Source organism: Lathamus discolor, chromosome 6 (genome assembly GCF_037157495.1).
Source record: "Lathamus discolor isolate bLatDis1 chromosome 6, bLatDis1.hap1, whole genome shotgun sequence".
NCBI lineage: Eukaryota > Metazoa > Chordata > Aves > Psittaciformes > Psittacidae > Lathamus > Lathamus discolor.
This window is the reverse complement of record NC_088889.1, coordinates 18,516,171-18,543,520: the sequence shown is the minus strand read 5'-3', so window position 1 is coordinate 18,543,520 and position 27,350 is coordinate 18,516,171. Positions and strand designations below refer to the sequence as shown.

The window sequence follows — 27,350 nt, the reverse complement described above, 5'->3', positions numbered from 1 at the left end:
TTCCGGGGATTTCTCAACTTGCTATCATATATTCAACAGCAGATGGTACATCCACTAGGTCCACTGGGATCATGGCTATGACCTGCACACTAAAATTCTGTTATTAGCATTTCAAAGGTTTTTTAAATATATCCTCTCCCTTTTTTTACATCACAAAAGAAGAGGATCAAAGTTCCTGTTCTTCAAATTCCTAAGTCTGGTACTGGATATTTTAACGTGGCAGCTTAAGTGTGTTTCATCAGTACCATTTTGTTTCAAGAGCCATGCTTTTTAAAAAATAATTAGTTATGCATAGAAACAAACCTAATGGCTACTTCTAGGATATGCACTCTCACGTTACTAATCCAAACCATGTGGCACAGTATCAATGCACAGGCCTAAAACTGAAGGGAGGGAGAAAGGGACTAGAAAAGGAGACATTCCCCCCCACCCCGATAAAACACAGAAGAAAAAACAAATAAGCAGTTCCTTAAGGAGAATATAAATTAGGACATTCTAACTTGTCTATAAGCAATATTCTTAAAAGAACAGTAAGATATTTCAATGCTAATGACTAAGAAACAGACTATGATTTTGGTTGTAAATTCAGCACAGAATTTCACACTGCTCTCTACAAGAGCAATCCATAGCCAGCATCCAGGAGAATCATGAATATAAAAATATTCGAGTCATTCTCAAACATTTATAATGAAAAATTAGATTCCACATAAACCAATGTGTTTTCCATGGGGTTTGGTTTTTTTTTTCCCTTTTTCTTCCCTTTCGTGTGTATCTCTGCATATTCTGCTTTGAAGTAATTCCCAATCCATCTCCTATTTAGAACTCTGCCATATCTTCTCTCCTTCTAACATGAAACACCACAACCACAATTTAAAGTAAGTTTTGTGTTGAAGCGTAAAGAAGTATGAGATTACATAAGCATCTATCTTCTGATAGTGTCTGTTTTTAACAAAACTTCCAAGCGTTACATGGATAACTGGTAATTTCACAACTAATGAACTAAAGAGACATCTGCAAAACAGATAGGTTAGGATATCACGTAGTACAGAAGGTACAGGCACATGAGCAGGTTGGAAATAAAAGGGCTGGTCTAGTCCTACCTGCATGACATAGAACACAGCAGGTTTTGCTACAAATCTGACACAAATACAGGTTACAGATGTAATAGTGCATGATTATCAAACCCCAGTATTTTGCAGCTGCCTACTTCTCATTCTTTTCCCTTCACAAGACCAAGCCACTAGACTTTGCTTTCTAGACTCTCAATTGTACTCCCAGTTATTAGACATAATTTAAAGTCTATTAACTTTGTTTTGTTTAAAAATATATATGATGTTTATATAAAATGAAAGCCCTATCACTGTCCATAGATAGTAGTAGAATGTCCCATTCTAAATGGGACCCAAAGAACAAGAAGGGAAAATTACAAGTATAAGCCTTACCATTTCCCTCCTCCTTTCTTCTTCCCTTTCAGCCTCTTTTTCATATTCTCGACTTTTCTTCCGTTCTCTGATTTCCCAGTTTTTAAGACGCTACAACAAAAGAAAAAACACACACTCCAATCTCAAGCACTTCAAGAACAGTATTACTACTCTGAAGTTAGTTTGGGTTATTGTTTAAAACCCACTGCATTAAAATTAAGCAAATGATTTATTTATAATTTAAAATGCCAGAATAAGAAGTCCAAAGTTGTTGTAACTTACATATTCTGGCCTAATTCATGCAGTCAAAGGATTAAAAATAAATTTAGGAAAAGAGAGGGAGAAAGAATGACACATTTTATAGAACACTTATCACCCCTCTGAAACAATTTTTTCTTAAGGAACCTTAAAATTCCCAACCTACTTCTTGATATGCAGCTTCTTTTTCACGCAGTTTCCTCTCTAGTTTTCGGCGCTCATAGGCATCTTCTTCATCCTCTTCACGATCTCTCTTCTTATCCTTCTCCCGTTCCCGTTCCCGCTCACGTTCTCTCTCCCGTTCCCGCTCACGTTCTCTCTCCCGTTCCCGCTCACGTTCTCTCTCCCGTTCCCGTTCTCTTTCCCTGTCTCTGCTTTTTTCTCTGAAGGAAGGAAGTCCAAAGTTAACTACAAGAGCCTTCCTCTCCACTCAAATGATTTCACTTCAAATACATAATGCACTGCTTCTAGCATCTTACAAGTTATTCTCCTGCAATTGTACAAGATGAGTGGCAGATACAGCAATGGGCATAAATCAGTACTTGTAATATACTCAAAACACCATTTACCTAAAAGTAACCGAGCACCACCATTAAATAGTGGTACCTACAGAAACTAACAGTGAGCACATTGCAGTTCTTACCAGACTGTGTTAGTAGTTCTCCATAAATGACAGCTAAAACCCCCACAAATTAAGGGTATGCTTAAAAAATCTTCCATGTTTACATAGCTTACAGGCAACAAGAACCCTACTAACAAGATGATTTAAAGTGAAACACCTATTTATTTCCTATGGTGAAGAGGGAAAAAGCAGTATCTAGAGCTTGACAGATTACTCACAGTTAGATTAGTCACAGTTTAAGACTGAAAGGAATCCCCTACTTTTATTAAAACACACACACACACACACACAAAAAAAAACCAAACACCCCCACAAAACACCCAAACAAATCTAAAACCCCAAACAAAACAGCAAAAAACCCACCCACCCCTCTTCCCCATAACAAAAGAATGTACTTAACCTTAAAACTACCACACACATAAAAGAACCTCAAGTAGGAATAAAGCTACCCATGGTTGGCAAGGGCAGGTTGGGTAGGACTTTGAGCAACCTGGTCTAGCAGAAGGTGTCACCACCCTTGGCAGGGGGTTTGAACTGGATGATCTTTAAGGTCCCTTCTAACAGAAACCATTCTATGATTCTATGAAAAAGACTTGACATAAAACTACTAGTCATGGTTGGGCAGTTGCTTACTGTATGTTGCAGTCGTTGCATTCCTGTGCTGTGGAGGCAATCAAGTATTCTCCCAATTTGCGTAAATATACTTTCTGAGATTTTAACTTCCTAGTTTTATTCTGATCTATAAAAAGGACCATTCTCTTGAATGGCAGCTGATCTGCTGAACTATACAGACTTGGTAAACAGCACTGAAAAAACAGAAATGAATACCAACTTGAATGCATTTACCTTGATCTGCTACGGTCCTTGTTGCGATCGGAACTCCTTTCACGATCTCGGTCACGGTCTCGGTCACGGTCTCTGTCTCGGTCCTTAGTTCGGTCACGATCCCTATCTCGCTCTCGTTCACGCTCCCGTTCCTTCTCCTTCTCTCGTTCACGCTCCCTCTCTCTTTCACGCTCCCTCCTTTCTCGTTCACGCTCCCGTTCCCTTTCTCTTTCTCTGCGTTCTTTTTCAATTTCCTGTCTTTCTTTCTCCTTTTTGCCTTTTTCCTCCTCCAGTTTCTAAAAACCAACAAGAGAACTTTCATAGTTAATTTTGTAGTTATAGGAACCAGATATTCCCGGCGCAACACACAAGGCAGGTAATGGAAATACCAAAACCGCCACTGATTTTAAAATATTAAATAGGGTTTGGTGGGTATTTTTTGGAACTCGTAAATATGAAATCAAAATGCAGCAATCACAAGACTAAGTTTCGTGCAAAAGCATAGGTCTACACAGACCAGCAATCTCCAACCTTAGAGTAGGGCTGGCCTAATAAGCTGACTGAACTGCACATTCACAGTGCACTGTAAGTCATGATTCAGGTGGGCCACAAATTCCATTGGCCCTATAAGCCACTTGGGTATGAGCAAAGTGAACTTCTAACTGATAAAATTAATTCTGTTCAACTAGGAAAATATATTTCAGTGGAATGCTTACTGGGACAGTGAGTTGTTTCCCAAGAAGACCTGGCAGACCAAAACCATCCTATATGAAAACTTGGGTAGAGAAATTTATCCACTTACACATGGTGCATGTGGTTAAACAGTGAAGAGGGCTGCAACCTTTCCCCTTTTCCCCTCCCTAAAAAAGTTCTAACAGTTCATTGGTAAGAAGTGGACTCTGCTGAATGGAATCCTTAACTTCCACCACTGCAAGATGGAGAGAATTACAAGGTTGGAAATAGCTCTTTTGAAACACAGAAACTAAAGGGTTACCTGCTACAGTTCTACTAAAAATTGTACAAAATTGCCACTTTTTTCAATTAGAAACAGTTCCTATGACCAGAATTCCTATAAGACAATAGAAAATACATCAACAGAATGATAGATAAATCCATCCTTGGAAGCAATTGTTATGTGTTAACTTACAGATGCTGTGCTAGGACATGGACCGCCAACACTGGATTAACCTTGCCTATAAGCTATGTTTCTGGGAGGAAGAGCAAGTACACGGTTCACAAATATACCAAATAACAACCAAATATACCAAATTTCAACCTGATGGATGTCAGAATACCACTTTTTTTGAACAAATATTAAGCAGAATAAACATGTATATCCCCTTTGGCTCCACGTTTACCATCACTGAAATGAAATTAAAAACTGGAACAATGAAACAGTATTTTCTCTGGTTTGTTGGTTTTGGGGTTGTTTTTTTTTCTTTTCTTTTAAACAAAGCATTTAAGACAACTTTAAAAGCAATCTTACCTGGTAAGTATTCTTCTGCCACAGGCACAGGGACCAGAGAACCGACAAAGGATTACAGAAATAAAGCTAAATAACTAGTGATTTATGTATCCAGCGAACTACATTGCGTTGATAGTACTATACAGGCAAACCAATGTTGGATACATTGAAATCACAAAACTAAAAAGGGACTAAAAATGGTGGGAATCGGTAGAAAACTGATATGAGAAAACCCAAAACTTAGATTCTACAATATATACTGGGCTGAAAACTAATCTCTAAAGGACTGTATTTTACAGGAGCTTTACAGTGTTAAACCTCAGTACGGTCAGATGTTAAACTAGGTTGCCAACTTTCAAAAATCCAACTTACCTCAAATTTCATATACTTTTAAAGAAAAGTTTACATACTGAAGTGGTTGATACTTACAGGTTATCTTAGATGTTCCAATAGAAATTTCTTTGGTTGAACTCCTGCTTTTTTGCCACTCTCAGAAACTTTGTTCATGATGAAATATCAAGAGAGTGTGTTTCTTTTTCTTTTTAACATATTCACACCAGGGTAAATACATACACACAGAGACAAGTCTTGGTGTATTAAAATCCATTTTGTAGGTCCACTTTCTTAAAATCCAATTGAAAAAAAAAAAATCTGTCTATTTTATAATCAAAATCTGACCTCATCAACTTCTATCAGCCTAAATAAGAAAGGGTAATGGGATGGGAACAGTACCAGATAAATTGAAGTAATGAATAGAAATGAACAGGTAGAAGAATAATAAATCTTACCTTAAGCTCTCTTCAGACTCGTCCGTGCTGTAAATGGACGCCCCCTGCAATGCTGACACCCTGACAGTCTGTGGTTATTGTTTTATAAACTCATACCAAAAACATGCAAAGGTTCACTGTGCTCATTAGCCAGCTGATAAAAGATTCAACAGCCCCTTTTAAACATATCCAATATACACAATTACTACTTTCAGTTGATTTTTAATGTTAAGAAATCCCAAATAGCCCCCCCAATAATACAGATCAAAGGCAGTAAAATGCCCAACAGCTTCTGAAACAACGAAGCACATTTTTTGTTTGTTTATTGGCTGTTGTTTGTTTGATTTTTTCCAATACATTACTTGCTTTCACCTTAGTACCAGTGACAACTTGGGGCTAGGAATCAAACACAATTCTACTGAAGTTTCACCACTGACCAGTTTCACATTCAATTGCTAAGCTTCTCCAGATCATTTCTTCTAGAATTTTTCCCCAGGGTTTTTTATCTCCAACAACTTCAGTCAAGAAAAAAACTGAATATGTGTACATACAACAATGTGTAGTCACTTGTGTTTACATTGATACAACTGCGTGAAACCATGGTACCATCCCCAGTGACTGCATGTGGTAAAGCTCAGTAACGCGGCATATACTTCATTCACCTTGCTGTACTTTCAACGTTGATTTGGGGGTATTTTGAAATAAAAGCGTGTGCTCAAAAGAGGAGCTTGCTGGTAATTCCCTAGGCCAAGGATCATTCCAGTCTTCTTGTGGGAAAAAGTAATACCAGTTTTAAGCTAAACACTGAAATAAGAACATTACATGCATAGGTGTGCTTTACTATCCAACAAATATAATTTTCCAGAGCAGAAACATTCACAGATGCACTAGCATTAGTGGAAACTTCTGTAAGTGGGAACCCTGAGGTGGGACTTCATGTGCACCAACGTTTCCAAGCCAGTTACCCCTTTGCATATTTTTCTGAGGGGGCATCCATAAGTATAATAAAAAACAGAAGCTCATACTTACATCCTATTCCATGTTACTTTCCAAGCTGTGAGTTTCATCTTGCATTAGTCACCATATGATCTCTATCATAATGGTGGGGGTCAATGAATAGATTAGCTTTATGGGAATTTACAGTTCTTCCATGCATCTAAAGTTTGGTAAGTCTGGTAACCACTGACCTAATTTTAATCTTCCCCCACTCTTAACTTAGAACTATTAAGATAAAAGACTTAAATTTAATTCAATTCACGTTTCAACTCTTCATAAAATCTTGGATTATGTTACAAATCTACCTACAGAAACACACTCAAGTGTATGTCTTATACTGCAGCCCCATTTAGCCTTTAGTTATAAATATCTTGAATTAATGTATGTGTAGAAACTTTTTTCATGTTAAAAGTGAGAAGACTGCAAAATACTCAATAGCACTCAAAGTCTTAGCATAAAGATGTCAAGGGCCACTTTAACGTGGTAGTTGTCTTTTTTTTTTTTTGACTTGTAAAGAACTACAAGTATATTAAACCTAATATAAACATCATTTTAAGTGATATTGCAATGTACTGCTAAAATTTTTAATAGTGTTTTTTTGGATTTTGAAAAAACCTAATTCGTATCAAGTGCAAAAACAAGAATACTACCTTGTGTGTGTCTCTGAATTTACTGATCTCTCTTGATATCAGGTCTCTTTTGTCTTCCTCCATTTCTATAGCATTTATATCCTCCTAAAAAACAAGGGGGACAGGAGGACAAGCATTAAGAGCCATCTGTACAGACACAGGAGAACAAGAGAAAAGCTGAAGGTTAGAAGTTTTCAACCAGTCTCGCAAGAGATAAACAAAGTCCTTCTGCAGTACCAAACCTGACAGGCTGATGTTAATGAGTGAAAAAAAATAAAAAATCAGATGGACAAGAGTCACAAATCTGGCAACTAGCAGTAAACATAGTCATTTTCAAAGCCTACAATGTAAACGAACCTTGGTGATGAGTGGATAAGGTATCAGTGGGGCCACTGGAAATCTGCGGAAAATCTGCGGAAAAATCCACGGAGATTTTTTTTTTTAAAAATAGATTGCACACTACTCTGAAAAACAATGTTTTGTATGTTTGCACTACAAAGCAATATTGTATTGCTGTGATCTCATTTCTTTGATTCAACAAAATTACAGAAGAACCTCGCTAATTCTCCCTCTCTGAACTACTTAAAATACATACTGAAGTCTCGTATTAGTAAGACTTCACTGAATTACAAGTGTACTACAGGATATTAGTACGCTATGGTAGCACCATAAACAAGACTAAGCTGCACTTGCCAATATAAATGATCAGTGTATTTGCAGTGGGTATGTCTTGATTTTATTTACTCGCTAATTCGCAAAATTTGGTAGATTGCACCTACTAACTAAGTTAGTGCGAATTAGCGAGGTTCCCCCGTGCTTGCAGTTGAAAACCAGATTCCACTCACTCTCAGCTCCCCACACACATTTTCAACTTTCCCCACATCAGTCATGCCTTCATCCAGAACTAACAGACTCTGCTAACACCAGCGGGAGTCTACACACCAAGCTCTACAAGGGACAACAGCCCCAAAGCTGGTGAGTTTCCCAAACCCACCCCGACAACATATCTGTACCCATCTTCACCCCACCCTCCACAGTCCTTCTCTCCCCTCTCCTTTAAGGACAAGAGAGCAATGAGCTAGGACCATCCTCTTCACTCCCACCTGTATCCACACAGGCCAAAGATGGCAATTTCCAAGTTTCTTTTCCTCCTTCCCATCATGGGATGATGATGGGGTGTAATTTCAACCCAAAAGTGCTATATACTTAAAAAGACCAAGTAGACTTATACATCCACTTGACTAGCTCAGATAGGTTAAATTCTACATCATACAGAGCTAACAGTACATCCCTCTGTCCCAGGGACATACTCAGAACCCAGCTCTTACAAGACTGCAACGGTCTCTTACAATGTTTAACTACCTGGCATTACTCATGGCCATATATATATATACATATATATCTGTACATCTGTACCCACAGGACAATATACATTGTAACAAGGCTTGTAACCAATACAATACAGCTGACAGCATTAGACAGTGACTCATTTGTAAATTCTCATCCAAGAAAGCATCTCCTCCCAAAGGGAGGAAAAAGAAAGATTAAGCTCAGCACTCTTATACCTCAGGTCAGCCATGGCTAACAATGCTGTAGGGAAGATATACTTGCTCCCTGAGGGAGATGTTGCTTCTTGCACCACACTTAAACTCCATAAGCAAATGGAACTGCATTATTGCTTTGGAATAGGTACTTTGCAGAAGACTTAAGTGGGTAAAAATCTTGGTCAAACAGTTTTCCAATCTCTTTTGTATTAGGTGCAGGTGCAGAAAGGTAGGTATGAAAGCCCATTTTCCCATGGTTAGAAACTTGGCTGGAAAGGCTAAGTTTGAGTTTGCTCATTCTTATTCACCCTTCTCCAGTATGCTTTAATCCATAAAAAGGTCATCCACAGAAGCAGGTATAAATCAGAACATTCATTCCTGCTTACCAGAGGTTTTCTGCATTATACAGTATGTGAAAACCAACTGATCAAGTCAAATCTAGCCACATTAAAACGTGTGTAAAAGAGATTTTGGTAAGGCAGGAAGATTACAATATGCCTTTCATCCCTGAAGGATCCCTCCAAGGTTTGTGATGTATACATATATACAGCTAATGAAGCACTTCCACATCTGGGGAGGACAGCTGCAACCAGCTGGATCAAGGCACACTACAAGAATGAATACTGTAAGCAGAGAGAAGAATTTTGTCAAAAACTACCAGAGCAAATTCCTGCCATTACCAAAGCGCCCTGGCATCTTTCAATAGAAATGGATGGTGCGCAGGAACTCTTTACAGTTGTTACTTAAGTTCTCATCTGAAAAACCCTACATACTAAAGTGCATGAAACTTGATATTTCCACCTTCAGAGGGATGAAAGGTTGGTTCAATCCTGCACAGATTCAAGCCTCTTGTTCCAACAAGTCTAAGTGCTTAGATGCCTAAACCATCCTGAAGGAATGGCATCTATAACTGACTAGCTTTCCGCTTATAAAAAAAATAAATAAATAAAAATGAAACTGCTGCTGACATCAATGCTTGTTGATTTGTTTTCTCACCAGAAGTTTAGGTTTAAAGTATTTGCAAAAGGTTTGGCCATTACATAAGGGTGAGTTGAAGAAAAAAAAAATCTGTTTTGTCCAAAATCAAAACACATACGTCCTCCTTCTTTTCCTTTTTCTTCTTCCTTGGGTGAGAGTCAGATTCCTGGGAAGGGGCATTGAGCTCGCTGGAATATTCTCGTATTAAGACTTCAATGGCCCCTTTAATTATCTGATCTCTTCTCTTTGTTTCCTCATCCAGTGCATCGTCGTCATCAGTTGTCGTCTCTGGTCTGGTGTTCTAAGAGAAATGGCAAAGTAACAGGAATCAACGAATTGAGAAAATTATTATTTTATTTCAGAAGTTCACCTTTGATCATCCCATTCATGCCCCTACAGCATTTAAGAAACAAAACCAAACCACAACACACAAAACCAAAAACCAAACAAAAATCCACAAAACCCAAACTACCTACAAGCAGTTATCAACTGCATGATTTTAGTCGCATCTTTTCACACTGGCAATACCATAGGGACCACACATGGAATGGCTGCAGATAGCAAGTGTAGGACTGCATAACAGAACAGATAGTGGTGATTAAGGTGGTAGACAGAAAAAGAGAAAGTGCACGCTCGCTCACAGGAGGGCAATCACTATAGTCTAGCTCTTGGTCAAGAGTTTCTGCCTTGCATCATCCAGATCTTTAAGTCATTTCAACAGCAGTTCCTCTAAGTCTTCTACTTAAGTGCTGTGCAATACAAATGTTTACCTATAACTTTCAAGCTGCAACTTATCATGGTAGAACTTCATTAGGGAAACATCGTTAGGGAAAACATTCCTTGCACTGCAAACATTTTCTTATTATTGCTGATCAATTATTTTGTAGCTCCTAATCATTTTGTCCCTTTCCACCTCGCAGGGAACACACCCAAAGTACATTTCACTAAATGTTACATGGAAAGATAGAGCAATGATCTGCATACTGCACAAGGCAGCCCACCTCCTGATCCCTTGAACCTTTTAGAAAAATGGAACCTCACCTGAGAATCCAGCTGGGTATCCCGTCAAGCGATAGGTGGTGGGTGGAGTGGGGGAGAGGGAAGGGTCTGATGGAGCAGCAGCTAAGAATGAGGGGGAAGGGAGGATTCAGTTGGAGCTGAAGAGGCTGCCAGGCCAAAGAGGAGCAGGCTGAAAAGAGCTAGAAGGCAGTGACAGGGAGTGGTATTGAAGAGGTCCAGGGAGAAGAAGTGATCAGGGAGAGGAGCTAATTAGATACAGGTTTGCTTGGTGTGCCTCTAAAATACTGTGTTGTGGTGTGCACATTTGATTTCTTACTAATAAAAATATTAAAAAAGTTGCAACTTTTGGATTTGAATAGCACCAGCACATCAATAATGGTTATGAAAGTAATCACAAGCAGTATGATTATAGTTCCTTGGCAATTCACAGCCTTTCTTTGCACCACCACAAACAAAAAAATTGCAGCTAATCTCACCCTACAGTTCAACAGAATCGGCACATACTGTTGTCTTCACCAAAGTCACAAATAGTACCCTCTGCTTTATTACAACCAATCCCTCAAGACTGCCTGTAACCCAAAGGAGTTCACAGAAAAAAATCATGAGAGATGTACAAGAACTCCACTGATACTTTAAGTTTATTCCTAATATCAGCTGTGAGGCACAGTATTACAAGTGACACCAATGGGAAAGAAGGAAGTATAGAAGGGAAGGGACAGTCAAATCAAACCCTTACCTAGGTTAACAGCTAGTATATATTATGCCTTTCAAAACCCATGAAGTTAGCACTCTGCTTTATTGAGCCATTGCATTTAATCCCATACAGTGAATATACAGCAAAAAAAACGTGTCAAGTACTTCAAGTCATCATAATGCCTCTAGTTCTGGTTAAATAAAATTTTAAAAAAGTACATGTGTTCCCACTGTATTTTACATGCCTTTAAGAACAATTCCAAATTAACCTGCTGTCATGTGATTAGTATTTTTAATTTTCTGAACAAGAGCCTCTTCTCACTTTCATTTTACAGAAAAGTAATTGTTTTCAATACTGTAAGACAGATGCAGAACTTTAAAATAGAGACCAAGCCAAACATCTTGATTGCGGTGTGAAATATATTATTTTAGCAAAGAAATAGGTAACATTAATTTTAATGCAAGTTTGCCAGTTAAGGGTCTTTGTATCTCACCAGAATACAACATATCAAGTATCTACAATTATTCCAGAAGAGATCCTTAGCTACAGAAAGGAATGGTACAAAATCAATTTCCCCATCTACTAAATATCTGCAAAGCTGCTCACTACCTGATAAATGCATTATCTACTGAATGATCTACTTTTCATTAATATGTTCTAGAAGATCATCAGTGGAGGGGAAAGAACCTCCAAGTCTCCTTAGACAGCTAGTTTACAGACTCTGACAAGGCAACAATTACTTCTAGAGTTTATAGGCTTTAAAGAGTTTCTAAACAAATATGAAGAAACAGAATCATGAGGTATAGCACATATTACTACCCTTTCAAATGAAGTACGCAACTAATTCTAGAGATTCAGTTTAAGGTATCTATCTTACAGGTAAGTTCCAATGATGGTGAATTAAGAGTTTACACTTGACTGACTTTCAACGTATCTTCAGACTCATTAATGTGACTCTGGCAAAATCCTAAAATGAATTAGTGGCAGAGAGAAGAAAAGAAACTAAGCAGCACACTCACAATCTGATGTGGCAGGTACGTTATATTGCTCTCCTGCCAAAATAACAAGTCACACGTTAGATACATACCCCATTTGAAGCTTTTTTCTTTGCTTTCCATTCATCTAGCTGAGCCTTTGTCTTTGCATCAACTTTGACCAGCAGCTTCTTCTCTCCAATCTGGAGGTCATGGAGTAGCCTCAGGGCTCGTAGTGTGGATTCTGGCTCTTTGTACTCACAAAATCCAAAGGCTGAAAATGGATTATTGAAATTAAAAGTGTTAAAGCGCTTCACATAATATATTTTGTGTAAAAAAAGTTATCTGAATCAGTAAACAGGGAATACAGGCATTTCTTTTTTTAAAACCAGGAGTACACATCATAAAAAGACAGATCATTCACTACATTAGACTTTGATATAACTAACAGCCCATAAGGTAAAAGCAATACCTTTATTGTAGATGCCCCATCCCTGGAAACATCCAAAGTCAGGTTGGCTCTGAGCAACCCAATCTAGTAGAAAACGCCCCTGCTCATTGCAGCAGGTGTCAGATTAGATGTCCTTTAAAGGCCCCTTCCAACCCAAACTGTTCTACGATTGCCTCTGTAGAGCTTTTGACATGTCTATCTTAACTAAGGAATGCAGCCTACATATGAACGCATGTCTCAGGGGGATTTGTAATTATCGGAAGACCAAGGACATCCATCACCAGCTCTTCATTGACCTACAGCGAGGGATATTTCACACTAGGTTTTTCACAACAGTTACATAAAGTTGTAAATGAGAAGAACACCTTATGAGAGCAAAATAAACAAAGTATGAATATAAGAAAGCTGCAGAAACTGAATTACATCTTAAAAAAGGAAAACTACTAACCTAGAGAATATATGAAAACACAGCAAAACTAACAGCAAAAATTAGTAACCAAAACTGTTTCCTGTATTGACTGAAGAAAGGTCACATGAAAAAATAAATCCATTAAATTTGACAACAGGGAAGGAAGACAGGGATATATAGGGATGCTGGGGAAGGACTCTTCGTCAGGGACTGTAGTGACAGGACAAGGGGTAACGGGTTCAAACTTAAACAGGGGAAGTTTAGATTGGATATAAGGAGGAAATTCTTTCCTGTGAGGGTGGTGAGGCACTGAAATGGGTTGTCCAGGGAGGCTGTGAGTGCTCCATCCCTGGCGGTGTTCAAGGCCAGGTTGGATGAAGCCTTGGGTGGGATGGTTTAGTGTGAGATGTCCCTGCCTATGGCAGGGGGGTTGGAACTTGATGATCTTGAGGTCCTTTCCAACCCTAACTATTCTATGATTCTATGATTCTAAGATAAGTTTTACATCAGGAAAACCTTCTTAACTGAGCAGTTAATACACAGTAATGGAATAATACACAGTAACAGAAGCTACTATTAACAGTGTTGTAAATATGCTCCTTTGGATGCTAAGTCCAAAATGGTAAACCTTTCTCAGGGATGGTCTCCTGATTCAGTCTCAGAACAAAAAGGTGAGCAAAATTAGATGTCTGAGACATTTTCCCATTTAAAACCCTTTCTCAATTCTATTTTTTTTTTAATTGCCTTGATTCCAAGGATAGAAAATACTAGGACGTATTTAGCAGTTAAATATCATGTACAATACCTTAAAATGTAAAGGTAGCAGGAAAAATAGCAATGTGTCAGACATTTGAAAAGCTGCCAGATAACAAAAACAAGAATCTGATCAGAAATTTTGAGAAGTATGAACAATTACCTTGAAGTTTTCCAGATGCCCCTTGCACTCTCTTCCAACTCAAAACCAAGCCACATTTCTGCATTAAAGATAAATATTATTAATTAAATATTGTTTATGTTCAGAACATTACAAAAACTTAACCACTTTTGCAAAAGACAACACATAAAAAGGGCAAACGCTACTAAAAATGTCTATGTCCACTGACATATACAGCTTAAAAATGCTGTGCTCTTCTCTCACTGACTTTAAACAGACGCATAATGGACTGCTGTTCTAGTGAGTGGGACTAGCTCTGCTTTTAGTTTCAATTCATGGCTTGTGGGTCGTTACTCATCAGCCAGGGAAGGATGAAATTTAACAAGCAGTCCATTGTACTTACTGCTAGAAGCTGCCGTATGAGCATGTCTGAGGCCTTCTCAGAAATGTTGCCCACGAAAACCGTGGTAGTGGGACCACTGTTCTCATCGTTTTCTTTGTTCTTTAAGCCAGGATGATCTTTTCTGGCTCCCAAATGTTTGCCAACCATAGACACCGTGGTAGGAACTAATACCTAGAAAGAGGAGGAGAGGACTGTAAAAAAAGTGTTGGAAGTGTTGGGTTGGGGGTGTTATTTACTAATATTTAAATCTGTAAGACAAAAGAATTGGGGACACACATGTATTTCAAAACTAAACTTTCATGTGACCCTTAGCAGGCTTACGGAGCGAGACACCAGTAAGTCGTTCAGGCTCTAACATTTTATACAACACAAAGACGACTACAGTTTTCTGGCAAAGACAGAAAAACAGGTGTACCTGAACATGGCTAGTGGAAGGTGTCAACTGAGCATACAGTAACATTAGATATTGTTTCTTCTACAACTAACTAATTTACAATATTTGAGTCACTGGAAGTTGAAGTACCTTACCTAACAACATAAAAAGCAAACTGTGAATAGAAAAGTAACTGACTCAAAAGGCTTTAAGCCACACATGACAGCTCTTAAAGCTTTCACAGGTGAATATTACTGTTTTATTTAATCAATACACAACCCAAACTTCTTTGGGTGAAGGAGCAAACATTTGTAAACTAAATTGTACACAGATAGGCACAATTATCTGTTCCATTTTGCTCCACCTCTTCTTCCACCTAAATGGTACACATGCATCGAACCCCTCTTCTCAAAACACCCTTCTAAAAGTGTCACTTATCATTTTAGTCAGAAAACAGAGTAATAAATTTGTCCCAGTATCTTTGTCTTAAGTACATCAGTTACCATGAACATATCCTCCTGTAACAGATAATAAAAGCTATCAAATAAATTAGTACTTTGGAGAGATTTTAGTTATGCAAAATCATAGAAATGGCAATTCAACTTGAGGCCAACAAGTAACCTTTACGTTTTAAAAAGTGTGGGTTTTTTTAATGCTCCATAAAACATAAACCTTTCCTCCAACTAGAAATTAGTAAAACAAACAAAGAGACCTTCCTCTCATATTCCCTTCCACGTACGCATATTACACACGACTATTCCTTCCCTACAACATGGGGAAAGAGAGCTTGTTTGTAAGCTTGTCAATGCACACATTTCTGGCCAACTCCGCAGTGCTGCACGATAGCCTTATAAACCTGGATGAAATGATGCCTCCAGAGCACTCTGACAGGCCAAAAACCTCAAAAGCAAGAGACCTGGAACCTAACTGATTTAACTGTACTGCATAGGAAGACCACCCACGACCCGAAGGCAAAGCCTAAATCATTGTATTTGAGAAAAGTACAACTTCTTGCAAGAACAGTAATTTCTTCACCTTTGCAGCTACAGCTCCAGACATGTCAAAATTTGTCTATGTCAGAAATTAGCATAATATTTGCATTAAAACTGCATTTAAAGTGAAGGGTTTCCTCTCATAATATGAGTTCTGATGGAATAGAGCAAAACAAGAATACTGATAATATTTACTAAGTTTTGCCCTTCATTTTATTTTGCTATAATCTCATCCCCACTATAATACTTACAGTAGGAGCAGGAGCCATAATGCCCATTGGTACAGGAATCATAGGGGTCCCTGAGAACGACAAGACATTAATATTAGTCTGCCCTGTTGAGATTACTGATGAATACAAATGAGCTGATTGCAGACACGATTTCCATATGTGTCCAGGTGACACTTCCATATACTCACATAACTTACCAGGAGGCACAGGTGGAGGAAAGCCAGGAAACTGTGGAGGTGGGATTCCAGGGGGAAGAGTTGGGATTCCCATAGGAGGGCGATTCAAGTGAGGTGGGAAAGACATTCTTCCAGTCACAATCTATCAAAAAGACAGAAAAGGAAACTTAATACTAGTTAGTTCCCAAACATGAATTACAAAAGCAATGCAAATGGTAAGTGTCCATAATAATTTTAAATCTTTACATGGACATTCAACTACAAACAAAAACTATTTTTAACTCTTTTCCCCCAGCTATTCATAAAGTTACAAAACTAATACAAGTCTTCCTTCAAAATGAAGAAACAGCACTTCTAGGGAAGCGTTTCAGAATGAAGTGGAAAACAGAACTGTATCTGACTCCTTATACCAATGGTTTACAAGGAGTGTGAATTACATAGCACTTAACAGCTCGTACAGTTTCTTTAAAACTGTCTTTGCAGTATGTGAAAACAGAAGTAATCTTTCAAGACATTTTCAATAAAGCAAGTAGTTCTCTTGTACAAGAAATGATCACACACAATACAACTGTGGAACAAGATGAGAGAAAGAACTGGGACACCCCAATGCTCAGCCTTGATAGGAACTGTATTTAAGACAAGATTGGAAGATCTCCAAATTCTAGCACAGAGACAGTTAAATGCTTGTAAGAGTGTTCTCTGGTCTATTTTTAACTTCCCAGTTCACACATCTTCCAGAGCTCAACGTGGACCACAGTCCATGAGCTGAGTCAATATGCTACCATGCAGAGCAAAGATGGCTTTAATATAATTTGCTCTTCAGATGGTGATCATTCTGTGTGTATCACGGACACTGTAACACACAACCTAAGAATAAAAACATCAAGATCACTCTTAACTAACAAGGCACGCATTCTTGCTTCCAGTATTATCTCAGCAACCTTACATGATCAAGTCTTCAAAAAAGGTTAGTCCTCGGTTTTAAAAATACCAAAATTGGTCACCAATATAACTGCTGAACACACAGGTATGTTCATACTGCATCAAGGAAGCGCTAGAGGAACATCAAACAGATATGAATCACAAGGACACCATATGATAAGTGACAAGAGCCCTGTTAGCTGTCTCTTAGTAATGCTGTTTCTTAGCATTAGAAACTTGTGTTTCTGAATAGACTGTACAGACTGCTTTCCAATCTACAGTAAGGTATCTTCACTGCAATGGCATTCCACACAGGCAACCAGCCCCGAGAAAAAGTTATGATAAGCTTATTTCTGATACGCACTAAAGACCTGGAGATTACAAGATGCTTTCTCCAGCTTCCTGCCACTGAACACACAAGAAACAGGAAATAAGCTTCGCTACAGACAGATGTGTCTTCCATAAATGTACAACAGCAAGCAGCTAATGACAGCCTCAGACACTAGAAGAGTTAGTATCAGTACTCTACCATAATAGTAGATACATTTGAATGAGCTATAAATATTATAATAAGAGAATCATGAAACAAAACTTTATTCCCACAGAGTCTGGAAACAACTATGAGGGACAGATACATATATACATATAATGGACTGGACAGGATGACAGGGAAACCCAAATGTATTTGTTAATAGCTTTGAACATCGGAACTTACTTATTCTGGTATTAGAATGCATATATGACCCTACAGCAGGGTTCATTCAAAGACACAGGTACAACTACATCAACTACAAAGAGGTTTTTGATGATGGCCTTCATTAGTTGGCCCCAAAGGGCAACCATCAACATCTCACCAAGAGAAAAAATAAACATCCCTGTAACACAAGATCTAAGATGGCAGAAGAGAGCAAATGCAAGCATTCCTCCAACAGTTCAATAAAGATTATTTTATACAATAAACATAAAACTTTTTTTCCCCCTTAGAATCCATATGCCTAAGAACACAATCCCCTTCTGTCATTCTTGAATTTTTAAAACTGAATTGGAAAAGAAAAGCAGCAAAGGTGTATGGCCAAAACATTTTATCTGGAAGAACACTGTTTGTCTACTCCCGACTCCTCTGCACATCAGCCAACACTGCTCTAGAATATGAAACCTGGATGGTATGGCAGGGAACACAACTCTCTTGCCCACTTCGGTATTACTATTCGAAACTTTTTCATCCTGAAAAACATAGCCAAGGGAAAACAGAAAATTAAGATCCTTAAGGCTCTGGGTTCTATCTATATTGCTGATAACTGGACAAAAGTCAAAGCTGGTTTAGGACAGAACCATAGAGCAGTAAGTTATCAGATCCTAGATGGTTCTGAACAGGCTACAATAGTGTAACACCATCTGAGGGCATTAAGGAGTAGTCAGTTAAACAAAAAAGAACAATAGGGAAAGTAATTTTCCACGCTGCCTGTAGGTGAAGTTCCTTCTCTAGCTCTGATGAGCACTTTATCTGAGACACCATTTTGGAGAAGCTAATGAAAAAAAAAAAAAAAACACCTGAATACTAAGAGGTGAAACAGTTATTTGAATTAAAAGATGTTGAAACTTACTGCTCTCGATGGATTTTACAAATGCAAACAGGAAAATTTGTTTGTTTTTTAAATTAAAAATACCAAAATACTTAGCAGTCAATAAAGTAATTGTTACTGCATAAAAAGAACAAGGTGGTTAATAAGAATAAAATTTAGCCTTTCAATCTTCTCAGATGATGTGAAACAGTTATCTCTAGGGCTTCAAGAGTCCATTTTACTTGACGCATTCTGTTCTTAATTTTTTTCCCATATTTGTACAGTTACTTTCACAGCAGCTACAAAGCTGCCCTGTTACTGACTTAATTCTTGCACAGGCCTATCCTTGCACCTCTGCTGCCTGCGAAACCGAAGATCAACACTAGAATTAAAGAAAGCCATGGTCTCTTTCTTGCTACTACACATAACTACCAACATGCAACCGGCAGAGAGAACATTTTAATTCTGTTTCCGTTATGAAAACTGTGAGGATCAACAGACACCAAGATTGAAACTGCTCACAAGAGAAGTGAGAGATCTGGACAAGAGAGGAAGCTGCAACCAATTCTTTGCAGCAGCAAAGATGTTACAATGAAGGGAACTGAATAGCACAATTTTTCTCTCAGCAGCTACAGAACACGAAAGAAACTGACTTACTCTTCCAACAGTGAGAGGGGTTGTTGTGAGTAACTACAAGCCAAGTGTTAGGCATAGAAAGTTAAGAGATGCTAAGCCAGGTCTAGGTAGAATACACTTACAGAAATCTCAGGAACAGTATCTTGAACTTCTCTGCAGACTCTCCTACTACTCTGCTAGTACAGTTCAATGATCAGCATCCGCTATATTGTGTATTGACAATATATTGTGTATTGACAATATATAGCATCCACTATACTGTGGTCTCAGTACTGCATAGGGTGATCTTCAGATTTCCCCAATATATTCAAGTACACAAGTAAGGAACTAAACAGTTCAGAGGTATTTTTAAGACCTAAACTGACTTATGAAAGTATTACCTCAAGTGAAATTGGATGCAAACAGCATTCTTGGCAGCTGTCTTTTAACTAGCAGCTCTTTAAGAGAAAGATTAATTTGTGTGAATATTACAGTGATCAGAAAGATAACAGGGTAAGAAAAGCAGTGAGCATCAGGCCTGATGCTACCTGAAATACTGACATCTTCAGCCCCAGAATGATGGATTTGTGTCAGGTCTCTGACTCCAGGCTTAGTCAATTTAGGCTATGTCCATGCCAGCAATCAGGGCAGTAAATAAAATAGGAGTAGGTCTGTTAAAAAGAACAGATCAAGCTGAGACCCTAATGTCCACAGTACACATTTTGGGGAGGACCACCCCACAGAAACAAGTGCCCATTTGCAGGTAAGAGCTCATTTTCATTCCAAAAGGAACCCAGTCCATTCACTGGAATAGTGCAAACCAATGTGAATAAAGGTTTTCCAAGTGAGGATGACTGAGAGACGCCCTTCAAAAGCACACTCCTGATCGGAGCTAACACATTTTATTAGCCTTGGGCAATTTTTGTAAGCTGCAGATTAATTATGTCAAGAATGGCAAACAACCTAAGCTTACTGTAAGGAGAACTAGCTCAAATCCTGAGCTATTAACTAAAGCAAGTGCTACACAAACACAGCTATAATATTCCAGGTTCAGCTGCTTTCATACACTGCTCTTCTGAGTTAGTAAGCCCTGATGGAACAAAACACCATGCAGAGCCAGCTGTGCCCATCTTCTGAAACCTGGAGAGACCACAGGGATACCCATGTGGCTCTAAAATCCACTGAGCCTTGTTAATTCTGACATGGTGCTATCCCTGCTGGGACAGAGCTCTGCCCGTAAGAGCACACTGGCTCTGATGCACAACTAAAGAAGTGCACAGGGCTAGACTTGCGGGTCTGAGACATCAAAACTATGAAACAAGAGTCACCATCATTCAGACACAGCTGCCCCATGCTTTGTTATCTCCAGCACCCAAAAGTCCCAATAATAGGAGACTGACTATATGAGAAGACTGTACTGGTCTGGCTGCACTTCCTGTAACTGTGTTTTTTAAATCATAGTATCCTTTAAACCTCTACTAATTTTTTTTTTAATAGAGGGGTGAAAAGATACATCACAAACAGCATGTGAGTTTCAGTAAAAAGTACAGCTAACTACTGTATTTCAAAGTGACACTGCTATCACCTCCTCAGGGCAACATCACAGTTCTACCTGTGTCACAAGATTAATCTCATTAGTACCTCTGTGTTTACACAGCATAACTTCATTTCAAAATATTTTAACCACTTTCAAAACATTTAAATTCCACATGAAACAACTGCTGAGATACTGTTAACATTAAGCAAAATTAACTGTAAAAATCCTTAAATCTTGATGCATAACCAAACTTACTGTGTTTTAAGAATGACACATGTAGTGTCAAAACAGCTGTGACAACATGGCTGATCTAGCTTGGTTTCATTTTGTCTGATTTTGACTGCTCTTCAACATTTCTTCTGCACCACAAAAAATCTGTACACTTAAAAGTCCAGAATAAATTGCCCAAAATAGCTGTGCATGCTAGTCCCTCAAATAAGGGAGAAGTAAGAATGTTATACCAAGACATTTGACTTGCATATCCATGCTATCACATTTAATTCCTATTAAGAATTGTACAACATTTCAGCTTTTGATTCTGATGTCAATACCTAGGCAGCAAAGAGTGAATAATAATTTCCTCTAATTTATGATAAAGTACTTTATACACTTTGTGCCATGGGTGCAGCTGAGCAACAAAAGCCTTTTATGAAGTCATTGGGGAAAATATATGACCAATCTATTGAAGTCAGTGCTATCACAGAGGCTTTTAAATCAGTTTCTACATGATGTATGGATTTTTAAGCCATTCATTTATAAAAATAACCTCCTAGTTTGTCACCCCTTGGAGATGCTGTTTATGGTATTGCTTCTCACAAAAAAAAATAAATAAAAAGTCAACACTGCCTCAAAGAAGCCAACCGCTTCTCTCAGTGAAAATACCCACTTTCCTATAGAGTCCCTCAGTTTTTCTCTAAAATTGCCTGCAAGATAAGCAAGACATGTGAAATCAATGTGAAACATAAAAGACACAGGGAAAGACAAAACAGATGCTAGATTTCCTGAGTATATTTATTTCTGAACAACCAAAGCTAGTATTTGCTCAAGCCTCTTTTTCAGAGGTGACCTAGAAAGTGTTCACTAACTGCCAGGAAATAAGTTCATCCCAAGCTGTTAATATGTAGCAACATGCTTAGAATCATAGAATCAACTAGGTCGGAAAGATCTTCAAAATCATCAAGTCCAACTGTTGCCCCAGGACTGCCAAGTCCACCACTAAACCATGTCACTAAGGGCCTCATCTACATGTTTTTGAACACTTCCAGGGACGGTGATTCCCCCACTTTCCTGGGCAGCCTGTTTCAATGCCTGAGCACCCTCTCTGTGAAGAGATTTTTCCTAATACTCAATCTAAAACAGCCTCAGTCCAAAAGCCCCTTAAACCAGGGCTCAGTTAGGCACGTCAGCAGAACTTCAAGATCTTTGGTTTTAGTTTCTAATTCTCTGATTCTGCACCTACATAAAGCCCTAGTCAGTCAAATAACTGACTGTCCACTCTAATATTGCTATTAACTCTTCCCAAAACACAACCATGGCTGTGGCATTACAACATTTATGCAAACAGGCATCTGAAAGACAGAAGAAGCAATGCTGCTCCTTTACAGGGAAAACAATAAACTGTCCTGTTCTCTCTTTGAATTTGTTCTGGACCACCTTCCACAAATGCCAATGCAATACCTGAAGCAACACTTGCCTGCCCCACAAAAAATTACTACACATCCAAGTACATACATTTTAATCTGATCAGCCTGAGAACTATACAACTTTTAAGATTTCACTTTCTGTAAGCTTCCGTACCAGAAAAAAAAAAAAAAAGTTAATTTTGTTCAGAATGTTCCCTGTATTTGAACAAGCTCCTTTTTTCCTTCAGGCAGACAAAGGCCCTTTTTCTAAAATGGAAAAAGATATTATGAGAAAAACATGCCAATACACACAACCGGTATTACACGGATGAATCACTCCAAGCCTGCTATGCACAAGCTGCTAAAACGCGTTTTACGATGACTACTCCGGTCCACGCTAAGGACATTCAAGTCCCCGACATGGAGAAGCGAAAACCCCACCCACAGGCAGAAAGGCCCGGGCCACGCTGCTGAGCGGCTCCGGGCGCCGGCAAAGCTCCACCGCAGGCTGGGCCTCATGCCGCCCGCGAGCGGGCTCCTCTGGCCCGCCAGAAGGGGCTCCCAAGCGTCAGGGGCGAGGGAGGAAGTAAAAGGCCGCCGCCGCTCTCCCGCGAGCACCTCCCTGAGACCGTGCTGCCGTTCGCCGCCGCCGCCAGCCGGACGCCGCCTCCCCGCAGGCCGCGAACGACGAGAGACCTCCCGCGCCCGCCACGACCGAGCGTGCGGAAGCGCGATAGAGGAGCCCGACCTGGCCCGGCCGGACCTCCTCTCACCGCCGCCGCGCTCCCTCCCCTCTCGACCCCCGTAAGCCCCTCACTCCTCACCGCTTCTCTGCGGAGCAAAAACCGCGTCCGGAGCGCCGCCGCGGCCCCTCCGCGCGGCGCAGGCCGGGGATGGAGCAGGAGGACGCCGCTCGGCCGCCAGAGAGGCCCCGGGGCGCCACTAGGCCTCTAACACACCGCACCGAGCCGCCTCCGCCGCGCTGCGCGGGGTCATGTGACCCGCCCCTTCCGCCAGCGCCCCAGCACACACCGCGCAGCACCACCATAGAGATGAGTGTGCTAGAGCGCCCTCTCGCCCAGCAACGCAGCGCTAATACACGCCACCATAGAGTGGCGACGGCTAGAAGGGCGGAGGGAAAGAGGAAAAGGCTCACGGGTTGCCGCCATATTTGCTGTGGGCAGGTGGTGAGGCGCCCTCACCCGGCCCGGGGCGTCGCCATCTTAAGGTCAGGCAGTGCCGCATGGGGCTGCTGTGGGCCCGGGGCGTCTCACACTGCGAGCCGGTGCCAGCCCCTCGCTGGGTGCCGGCGGGTGCCTCTCACTGCCGCGCTCTGCGGCCTAGCTTAGCTGCGGCTGCGGTTGTGGTAGGCGCAGGCGGTACCCGCGGGCAGAACCGCGGGGAAACTCGTCTGTTGCTTTGATCAGGAGGGAACGCGAGTTGTGGCAGGCTGGAAAGCTAAAACAAAAAGCAGTTTTAGGGGCAGTAGACATAAAGATGTAGAATTATAGAATGGCTTGGGTTGGAAGAGACTTTCAAAGATTATCTGGCTCACCTCCCCCCTGCCATGGGCAGGGACACCTTCCACTAGACCAGGGTCCTCCAAGCCCTGTCCAACCTGGCTTTTGCTAGAGATGGGGCAGCCACAGCTTCTCTGGGCAACCTGTGCCAGGGCCTCACCACCCTCATCTTTTTTTTTTTTTTTTTTTTTCTAGTTTAAATCTACCCTTAGTTTAAAACCTGTACTATTGCTACAGGCCCTGCTAAAAGGTCTGTCACAATCTTTCTTACAAGCCCCCTTTAGGTACTGGAAGACTGTTAGAAGGTCTTTCTGGAGCCTTATCTTCTCCAGGCTGAGCAAGCCCAGCTCTGGGCCCATGTCCAGAACAGAGGTGTGCCAGCCTTTGATCATCTTTGTAGCCTCCTTTGGACAAGCAGGTCCGTGTCCTTCTTGTGTTGGGGGCCCCAGAGCTGAATGCAGTACTGCAGGTGGGATCTCACAACAGCAGAGTAGAGGGGCAGGATCACCTCCCTCAACCTGCTGGTCATGCTTCTTGTGATGCAGCCCAGGATACGGTTGGCTTTCATGGAAGGCTGTATCTCTGATGAAAAAATCCCTCTATGGATTTAAAGAGCAAAAAGAGCAAACACCAGTATCTTAGGCAGCCATGTGCTCAGCAAAAAGATACAACTGCTGTGAAGCAGTTGGGCATAGCCCTGGTCTACAACTGGTAGTTTCCCTGACCTAGTTCCAGCATTTAGGTTACATTAAGACAGTTTAAAATGTACAATTCCCCCCAGCATTACATGGGAGACAGTGATTTATTACAATGATGGTAAGCAACTGCAAATGGAAAAAGGAAGTAAATAGAAATGGAAGGAAGGTGATCTTATAGGTGATTAAAGAGATAGACCACAGCATGAGCATCTGTGCAGAAGGCTGTTGAAAACATTTTGGGTCAGCCAGGCAAAAAACAAACAAGCAAACCTTAGTACCTTTATATTACGTTTTCCACTGTTTATATACACTGTTTAGGGAAAAGTGCTCAAAAGATGAGAGTCCAATGACAAACAACCCCCTCCACCTAAAATGGCAAGGAAAACATTTGGAGCAGACGCTATCAGCTTCTTCAGTACAAAGCAGATGAACTCTATCTGACGTCATAAGTTGCTACTGAACAGTCAACAACTGAGCTGGAACTAAGGTCCTGTTCATCACCTTGCTTTACCAGATGATGTGCAAAGGTAAGTATTTTAGCAGTAGCAAATTCAGGAAATACCTCAAGATTGATTGCAATTCTTTCCCCCATCAGAAACAGCATTTTTATATTCAACTGATTACAACTCATGCCCTGCTGCCTGCATATCTCTCTTCAACTAATGCAAATTTAGTAACTGCAATACTGACTACTGTTACTACTTCAAATAATTCATAAACATGCTGAGGTAGGTAAGAAAACTCATTTTGCAGCTTGCAGGAAAACTGAGGAAAAGGGAAAGCCTATAAAAAGAATCTTCTGAGTTTCCTGTTTCTATGTTGTTGTCTCAGAGTGAAACTCTTACCTGCCTGAAAAAGAGATGAGAAATCCAAACTCAGTTGTGCTGCTATAACAAGGTTTTACTTACAGGAAACATTGCAAAGGCTTTTCTAATTTAGATGTTCATCTGTTTTGCTTAGCCAAAGAAATAGACCATTCTGCATTTATTTTGCTTAGCCAAAGAAGTAGACCATTCGGCATTTATTCTCCTTGTACAAATTGTGAACATCAGCCTCCAGTATCCTTTCTAACCATAAAGAACAGCATTAGAATAATCTAGTAAAACCAGCTATTTCCACATCTCTACTCTTTCTGCTATTGGATGTTAGAATTGTGTACCTCTAAACCTATCCATTTTATCTGTTTACCCTTCAGCTGTGAAACTGAGATCCCTCCCCAGATACTGATTATAGTTCACTTTATTAATTTCCTCACTGTGGACTCCAGAGCTTCATGCCCAAAGCCAATCAAAAAGAGTGTAGTAGGTGGCTTTTAATATTGGGGCCAAAATTAAGGAAGGTGCTTTGTATGTCTGCACGCTGTTTGGCATTTCTTAAAATTTTTGGTTCAGCAAAAGTTCATTCCTGTCCATGTCAGTCCATTTAGTTAATCTTTTTTATTGATCTTCTCTGCAAAATAACTGAATGAAAATACATTATCATAGTAGTATGAAAAAGAGCAGGGAAGACAGGTACTGCGCCAGTCTTCAATCATTCATCATCGCTAAACTGCATAGAAGAGAAATGGATAAGCCATGTATATGCCAAGTAACACAAATGCAGTAGAATCTAGTAGAACAAAAGTACTTCAGCAGTACACTTGAATTCTGATAGGGCCTCAGTCACTCTTGGCGTTGGGAACTTCGCTGATGCCTCATTTTCATGGTAACTGGACCTGCTGACTCAGTTTTGAGAAATGATGATAGCTCACCTTACATGATGATCACCTTAAATGATGATAGCTTACAGAAGGCAAACCCACAATCACTGCTGCCTACATGGATATCCACTTGTGTAATTTGGCTCTCTCTTGAAATTGCATGCAACCAAACCAGGGGACCAAACCACAGGCCTGTCTATGGTTACAGAATCATAGAATGAGACCTTAAAGCTCATCCAGTTTCAAACCACTGCCATGGGCAGGGACACCTTCCACTAGAACAGGTTGTTCCAAGCCCTGTCCAAACTGGTCTTGAACACTACCAGGGATGGGGCAGCCACAGCTTCTCTGGGCACACTGTGCCAGTGCCTCACCATCCTTACAGGGAAGAATTTCTTCCTAATGTCTAATCTGACTCTTCCTTCTGTCAGCTTAAAGCCATTCCCCCTTGTAAAAAGTCTTTCTCCAGATTTCTTGTAGGTCCCCTTTATGTATTTGAACATTACCAACACGTAAAGTCCACTAAGTGAAACAGCGTATATCCTTCTCCCAGAAAGGTAGCCATTAGCATCTGATCCAAGCATCCAGCCAAAAAATTCTGGTTGCTTTAGAAAAGAAATTGTTTGTGGACTGGCTGTGCTACAACAAAAATATTTTGGATGTTACCTACATCACACATATACATTTGTATACACACACAGCCAATGAAAAATAACTTGTCCTTTTCTTGTAGCCCCCTGCCCTTTCCAGCCAGTACCGTGACCCAGGATCTCACTGGAGGACTGCTAGCTGAGGTTACTTCCTCACCATGGGCTTCTTTGACCATCTCTGTCCGCATCCACCACCTGTCCCCACAGTTCCACGCTCTGACCATGAAGACTCTAATTTTTTGACAGGTGCATGTCTCTGTTTCAGATCTGCAGTCTCCTTCAGCTAAATAAACTGACACTGGTCAGTTCACCCACTGGCTGCAGCTACTGTCACAAAAAAGAAAAAAGGGCAATAATTGTAGTGGCTGGTGACTTTCCTTGTCGAGACGTGGTTTAAACGCATACATAGCGCAAGCGAACCGGTC

The 27,350-nt window shown here is 40.2% G+C and overlaps 1 protein-coding gene and 1 long non-coding RNA gene across 5 annotated transcripts in view; one reads left to right on the top strand and one right to left on the bottom strand.

Annotated features, from left to right (window-relative positions):
- The window catches only part of RBM25 (RNA binding motif protein 25), a 29,989-nt gene extending 6,627 nt beyond the window's left edge, over window positions 1–23,362 (bottom strand). Inside the window, exons 1-12 of one of the 4 annotated variants that reach the window (XM_065686197.1) lie at window positions 23,183–23,362; window positions 16,114–16,243; window positions 15,947–15,996; window positions 14,331–14,501; window positions 13,970–14,027; window positions 12,307–12,467; window positions 9,624–9,806; window positions 7,341–7,394; window positions 7,005–7,088; window positions 3,148–3,422; window positions 1,846–2,062; window positions 1,443–1,532 (exon numbers count right to left, since the gene is read on the bottom strand). In XM_065686197.1, the coding sequence (XP_065542269.1) occupies window positions 1,443–1,532; window positions 1,846–2,062; window positions 3,148–3,422; window positions 7,005–7,088; window positions 7,341–7,394; window positions 9,624–9,806; window positions 12,307–12,467; window positions 13,970–14,027; window positions 14,331–14,501; window positions 15,947–15,996; window positions 16,114–16,228 (1,458 nt within the window). In that variant the 5' untranslated portion in view covers window positions 16,229–16,243; window positions 23,183–23,362. The remainder of the gene's footprint in view (window positions 1–1,442; window positions 1,533–1,845; window positions 2,063–3,147; window positions 3,423–7,004; window positions 7,089–7,340; window positions 7,395–9,623; window positions 9,807–12,306; window positions 12,468–13,969; window positions 14,028–14,330; window positions 14,502–15,946; window positions 15,997–16,113; window positions 16,244–23,182) is intronic. The other 3 variants (XM_065686198.1, XM_065686199.1, XM_065686201.1) reach the window with 3 other exon arrangements.
- On the top strand, window positions 23,277–27,280 carry LOC136017704 (uncharacterized). The gene is made up of 3 exons (XR_010614045.1): window positions 23,277–23,586; window positions 24,895–25,103; window positions 27,009–27,280. It is a non-coding gene; the product is annotated as an uncharacterized LOC136017704 (long non-coding RNA).
- The last annotated feature ends 70 nt before the right edge of the window (window positions 27,281–27,350 follow it).